At 38.1% G+C, this 7230-nt stretch overlaps 1 protein-coding gene across 1 annotated transcript in view; it reads left to right on the top strand.

Annotated features, from left to right (window-relative positions):
- AGBL3 (ATP/GTP binding protein-like 3) overlaps positions 1-7230 on the top strand; it is a 65157-nt gene that overhangs the window by 43065 nt on the left and 14862 nt on the right. The window contains exons 14-15 of the mRNA XM_014535149.1: positions 2925-2982; positions 3496-3567. Coding sequence (XP_014390635.1) covers positions 2925-2982; positions 3496-3567 — 130 coding nt within the window. The remainder of the gene's footprint in view (positions 1-2924; positions 2983-3495; positions 3568-7230) is intronic.

The raw sequence follows: 7230 nt of genomic DNA, 5'->3' as shown, positions 1-7230 counted from the left end.
GTGGCCCATGCGCAGAAGTTGGTATTTTGTGGAAGAGCCACACTCAAGGGGCCAAAGAGCCACATGTGGCTCACGAGCCGCAGTTTGCCGACCACTGCCCTAGGGCATTGTTGAAAACTGTAAAGCTAATGTCCAGAAATGAGTGGAACTTAATTGCTGGCTGTGATCAGGGAAAGAGACCAAGACCCCCTGTCAAAACCACTGTCATCCCAGGGTGAATGTGGGCATACCCAAGTCCGCACCCCTAAGGAGCAAAATTAGGAGCTTAACACTGCAGGTGGCTAAGGGGCTTCACTAAAATAATGCAGCCTGTCACCAAAGAAACAAGCTCTCTAATTGGTCTTGATGTATTAAGTCATTTATAGAACCCAAACCAAGGTAGATGTGTTTGGGAACTTGTTTTTTATTTTTATTTATTTATTTTTGTATGTAGATATTGTGAGGCACATTTATTTAGTTCTCATAAACATATCCACATGATGGTTTTCCTCAGAAATATCTATGGGGCTTTTTCACCTTTCTTGATTGGAGCTTTTAAAATTGTTATGAAATCATAATCTACATTTAATGTTGGATTTTCCATATGGAAAGCAATCTCGTCATTTGGTCATTTCAGAATGTTGCATATATTCTAAATGTGTCCAAAAACGAATGGGAGTTCATTGATCCTGAAATTTATTTTCTCGTAATCTTTGGCAAAAGGCTGAAAAATGTCATCTTAACTAAAGTGAACATCTGAGGACGGCTCAAATTTATGCTCTTGATTATTTTAATGGTTTGCTTATAAGACATCAATACATCCCAAAATAATAGTAGTAAATTATTTTTAAAATACTTTAACTTCATCTTGTACTAGGACACATTTAATAGACTTTCAGTACAAACAATTACAGGTTCCTATGGTTAAAATTTGTAGATCACATTCATAAGGATATTGGCCTGGTGGTTTTCTATGGGATAAATGTAATAGTTTGTTATGGTTCACAGCATCATTTTAATCCAGGGAAGAGGGCTAAAAATGCAGACATTTAAGAGATCATCAAATCAAGTCCTATCAGTGATTTTCTTCAACCTAATTTTAACCCTATTTCTCCAAATTCTAGTGATTGTACAATACTAGAGGCCCGGTGCATGAAATTCGTGCACTCGGCGGGGAGGGGTCCCTCAGCTTGGCCTGCGCCCTCTCGCAGTCCTGGAGCCCCGTGGTCAGTTGCCCCAAAGAGGTAGGCCCTGCCCACCTGTCCGGGGCTCTGTGATGGATCGCCCCCGCAGAGGGAGGTCCCACCCACCCACCACAGCCCGCCAGTCGGTGGCCTGGGCTTCCCTCTTTGGGGTGGTCACAGAGCCCCCAGATTGATTGCCCCGCTGGCCAGTGGCCTGGGCCTCCCTCTGCGGGGCGATTGTGGGGCAATGGCTGGGCCCCCAGACCAATTGCATCACACCTGCCTTGGCTGGCCTGGCACCATTGGGTGTCATAGCTTGGTCATCTGGATGGTCATTCTGCTGTTCAGCCATTCAGTCAATTTGCATATTACACTTTTATTATATATATAATATTGCTACTTTTAACTTTAATTTTTTATAGAATATTTCCCTTTTTCTCCCTTCAATAACCTTTCAGTTGTTACATTTTCTCCCATTTTCATACTCATTATGTCAAATTTTTTTTTTTGCTGCCAATCTATTTTATGTACAAAGGGATTTTATTTTTAGTTTTTAATTCTATTTCATCCACTTTAAAAAAAATTTATTGATTTCAGAGAGAGGAAAAGAGAGGGAGAAAGAGATAGAAACATAAATTATGAGAATCATTGATCAGCTGCCTCCAACACGGCCCCTACTGGGGATGGAGCCCACAACCCAAGCATATGTCCTGACTGGGAATCGAACCATGACCTCTTGGTTCATGGCTCAACCACTGAGCCACACAGACAGGCCGTACTCCACTTTTTATCATAAGTTGATAAGCATTACATTTTGGCAAAAATGTTTTCAATTCTCTTTTCCTTTCTCAGGCCCTTTTGGAAAATTCTTTATAATATCTGCATAACACAAACACAAAAGCAAAAGTCTGATCACATTAAAAATGTTGTCATGGTTACATAATGATCTGTATGTAGACTACTCAATATTTACAGTCACAATTCTATAGTGTTTTATCTCTCTTTTTTAAAAAAAATATATTTTATTGATTTTTTACAGAGAGGAAGGGAGAGGGATAGAGAGTTATAAACATTAATGAGAGAGAAACATTGAGCTGCCTCCTCCTGCACACCCCCTACTGGGGATGTGCACGCAACCATGGTACATGCCCTTGACTGGAATTGAACCTGGGACCTTTCAGTTTGCAGGCTGGCGCTCTATCCACTGAGCCAAACCAGTGAGGGCGTGTTTTGTCTCTTTTAGTCCATCCAGGTCATATTGGCAATTCCTTTCAAGATAGAAAGCAATGTTATATATGTTCTTCCTTACCAGATTTCTTAGCAAGCAATGAGAAAATAATTTTCATCTTTTCTATATAAGCATAGTTTTATAATTGCTTATACATTTTCATATAATTTTATATATTTCACCTGTTACATAGTCTTATCTTCCTATACCTTTACTCTTCTCATTTCACTGAGATTATAAACTACCTTGTTTGGTCTCTTATCATAAATAGGTTCCATATGCAGTGAAAAAATTTTAAACTCCCTTTAGTGCCAAAATATAATATCAGTATTTTTTTCTACTCATAGCTCTAAGATAAAAGTTGTGTTGGGATAGGTATTAGGTTCTGATAAGAGATTATTTTATCCATTCTGAATCTATGAGGATAAAACAAGAAATGTTGAAAAGAACTCTTCCGTAAATCACATAGGAAATACATCTCATTTTCATGTGCATAACCATATTGCTTTCCTTCTGGTTCTGTGTTCCACTAGGTTTGTGGTAGAGGATATTTAATACCAAGACACAAAGAATCAAATTCTGATGTGAAAGGTAATGTTCTGCTTCTACCCTCTCATAAATGATTAATTCACTTAACAAACACTGTATTTGTGCCACAGCTTTGAGGTTTCCACTGTGCTTGGTGCTTAGAGATATCGAAAAGTATACTCTACCATTTCTTCCTCCCAGGAGCTCATTTTTATAGGGGGAGACAAACAAGTTCAGTTCCGCTTGTTTTGTAACCTGTTTTTATTTAAAATTGCAGTATATCATTAACTTTGACCTTATAACTTCCTGTCTGTGTATAGTATCAATTATTTATTTATAATAGATTCTTAGAAAGGAATTGCTGCCCCAAAGGGTATGAATATTTTTTAAAGTTCTGCTATAAATAGCAAAAATACAACCAAAAAATCGTAAGATTTGACAACTGTGTTAATTTAACTGAACTAAACTATTGACATATTATCTGCTAACATTTTCATGTAGAAAAAGATAAAAATATGAAATGTAAAAGAGTCAATGAATTGTTTTCATGCTACTAATGATCTTTTTATCATCTAGATGCAAGGCCAAATGTATCAGATGATCGTATATTTGATTATTTCAGAAGACCGTTTCCTAACCAAGGTTTGGGTGAGTAAAGTGAGAGTAGTATAACAAGTAAAGAGTTAATAATTTATGTTTGATAAAGATCTATTTATAAGCAATTAGAAAAGTATCTTCATATTGGGTAGACAAGGAATAATTCACCTTCCCAGAAATTTTGAATCTCAAATCTTTTCTTTATAGCTCTAGAAATATATAGAAGTCAGTAGATATTTATTATATGTCAGTTTGCTTTCTTGTAATCTTGCCCAGTCAAAAAAAAAAAAAGTATTACATCTGATCATCTAATTTTTTTCATTATCATCTCACTGAATCTTCAAGCAGAAAGAAACCTTGAGAGTAGTCTTACCTTCTACTAATTACAGGATCCAGGCTCGTGCAACCTTTGATAGACTAATTTTAGTGACAGGTAGTTTACCAAATTAAAATAGAGTTCATTCCATTGCTAGAGAGCAGTAGCATTGAGAAAACATTCTTCACATGTTGAGTTAAAAAGCATGTCCCACCCTAACCAGTTTGGCTCAGTGGATAGAGCGTCAGCCCGGGGACTGAAGGGTCCTGGGTTCGATTACAGTCAAGAGCAAGTACAGGCGCAATCCCTGGCCCTGGATGGGGGCACATGGAGGAGGTAACCAATCGATGTGTGTCTGTCTCTCCCCCTCCCTTCCACTCTCTCTAAAAATCAATGGAAAAATATCCCCGGGTGAGGATTAACAACAACAACAAAAAACATTGTCCCTGTATATTTCATCCACCTCTTTAATAACACAAAATATTGACTAAAGGAATCTTAAAGGTAAACATTTCTGACTTGACTCATTTTCCCTGATTCTCCTTGAAATAATGAGATGTAATGCCTCTTCCACATGATAGATCATAAATATTTTTAAAAGCTATTATTTATTTCCCTGTAACTTTTCTTTCATTGTTTTACAACCATCCATATTATGATAGGCCCAATTCAAATCCCTCTACCATCTCATTTTATTCTTTTCTATCACTATTCAAGCGTAAATGAAGCTAAACACAGTATTGCGAATGTCATCTAATGAGTATACTAGGTGGGGCAAAAGCACATTTACAGTTGTGAGTATCCAAAACACATTTATTCTTGTATTACTATCTATTAATTATTGTATTATTTTTCATATGAACAACTGTAAACCTACTTTTTCCCCACCCTGTACAATAAATCATCATTTTCATTTGCTTCTTTGTATGATATGAGATTTGTATGACTGCTAAGATTGCATTTGTTCTTTGAATACCTCCATACTGGATTTACATATACTCACATCTATCAAATATTATTTTCAAAGTGTGACAGCTAATTTATGTCTCCTTCATTCTCTTTTTCTTCAGTTTTGGTTTGATATTTTGGTCCAGTGTACTGGTTCTTAAATTTATTCCTGCTAAACTAAGTCTTCTTAGATTCAGCCTTTCATGATCTTGATTTTTATTATGTCATATTATTGTACTATATACATTTGTGTATACATATATATATTTATGTGTATACATACACATGTGTATGCATGCATCTCTATACATACATTTGATCTCTTGTCAAAGCTTCAAACTCTTATATTTATCTGCTATACATATTCACATAGATGCCCCACATATCCAAATTCAAATTCACCTAATTCTGCTCTAAATGCTGTTCCTCTGTATTTTGTATTTTCTATAACTTTGGTAGCAGTACTATCTCCATAACCACCCGAACTAAACCCTCATAGCTATCCTTTTTCCTCATTTTGCTTCCATCCCTCGTATCCAGTTAGCCACTGAATCTACCTGAATTTATCCCATAATCCCTTTTTCTCAATCTCCACTCCCTCATTCTTTTTTTTTAATATATATTTTTATTGATTTCAGAGAGGATGGGAGAGGAAGAGATAGAAACATCAATGATGTGAGAGAATCATTGATCAGCTGCCTCCTGCACGCCCCGCACTGGGGATTGAGCCTGCAAGCTGGGCATGTGCCCTGACCAGCTCATAGGTCGATGTGCCACTGAGACATGCCAGCCGGGCTCCACTACCCTCATTCTTTTCAGACTCGTATGACCTATTTCCCAGGAGTGCTACAGATTTCTAATATTGTCATCTGAATTGCACCTTTCACGGGACCATAATAGCCACCTCTTAATAACACAAATCTGCTTATGTAAACCACCTACATAAAGCCTTTCAGTAATTCCCAATTTTCTAACACTGATTGAAGTTGGCACAGCCCTAAGACTTAAATATTTTTCAAGCTTTCTCTTTTAAATATTTTAAACTTTTACTTTTAAATAATTTAGTACAAAGATGTATATTCCCTGCCTATTCAACTTTGATACAATTTTCTATCATCCTATAGTCAAATTTTGCCAAATGCACCAACAATGTCTTTTAGAGCAAAACTTCTCTGATTCAAGATCATAACTTGCATTTACTTGCCATATCCCTTTGTTCTCTTCTCATTTGGAACAGCTGCTTGAACTTTATTATTCACAGCACTGGCCTGTTTGAAGATTATGAGCCAGTTGTCTTGTAGAATGTCTAGTTTTAAAATTTTAGAGTACATCACAGTTACCTGAGGAGCTTACGAAAACATCAGCTTCTTATTCAGAGTTGGTCTTTGTTGTCAACCTCAGATCATTCTGGGGTTGGTGAGTCATCTGCAGACACACTTTGCAACTCACCACTTTGGGAGTTACAGTGAGAGTTGGTGGGACACAGCCCATCCAACCCTCATTCATCCTGAGTAGCTTTCTTGTACAAATTTCCTTTCAATAATGTTCTGTTACTTAAACAAAACCGAGAAAAATTTTTGACAGACCATTAGCTGCAACATAGAAACCAAGTTTTCGAATGTGACATATTGAATTCCAATGAACTGGCCCCTGACTACCTCTCTAGTTTTATCTCTTGTGATTCTCTGCTTTCACTTAACACCTTAGCAAAGATGATCTTCCTGTAGTTTCAAAATACATGCGTCTCCTCACCTCCTTGCCTTTGCTCATGCTGTCTTCTCTGCCTGAAATGTACCTTGCTGTCTCTTCAACCAGAGTAGCTACTCATTTAAGGAGTAGGTATCAAAGTTTACTAAGACTCATATGCAGTTCATTACAGGGAGAGTGAGATGGACTGAGTGATAGTGAATTGCACACACACTGCTCTGGTTGTTCAGAGGGGGTCCTGATCCAGCCTGGAAACCTCAGGTAATGTTTTCTTGATCCTTAAATTATAATGAGTCTTAACTGACAAGTTAGGCATTTAACAGGGGAGAAAAGAATCACTTCCTTGAATTCTTAAAAGATTGTTGTCAATAGTTTTGTGATCTTATACAAACTAGAGAGGCCCAGTGCACAAAATTCGTGCACTGGGGGGGGGGGGCCCTCAGCCCAGCCTGCGCCCTCTTGCAGTCCGGGAGCCCTCGGGGGATGTCTGACTGACGGTTAGGCCCGCTCCCCAGTAGGCCTAAGCTGGCAGTCGAACATCCTTAGTGCTGCCACAGAGGTGGGAGAGGCTCCCAACTGAGCGGTGCTCCCCCTGTGGGACCACACTGACCACCAGGGGGCAGCTTTTGCTTTGAGCATCTGCCCCCTGGTGGCCAATGTGCAACATAGCAACCAGTCGTTCCATTGTTCAGTCAATTTGCATATTAGCCTTTTATTATATAGGACTAGAGGCCCGGTGCACA

The sequence above is a fragment of the Myotis brandtii genome, unplaced genomic scaffold, assembly GCF_000412655.1.
Source record: "Myotis brandtii unplaced genomic scaffold, ASM41265v1 scaffold1384, whole genome shotgun sequence".
In the NCBI taxonomy this organism is placed as follows: Eukaryota; Metazoa; Chordata; class Mammalia; order Chiroptera; family Vespertilionidae; genus Myotis; species Myotis brandtii.
This window is presented reverse-complemented; position numbering and strand designations above follow the sequence as displayed.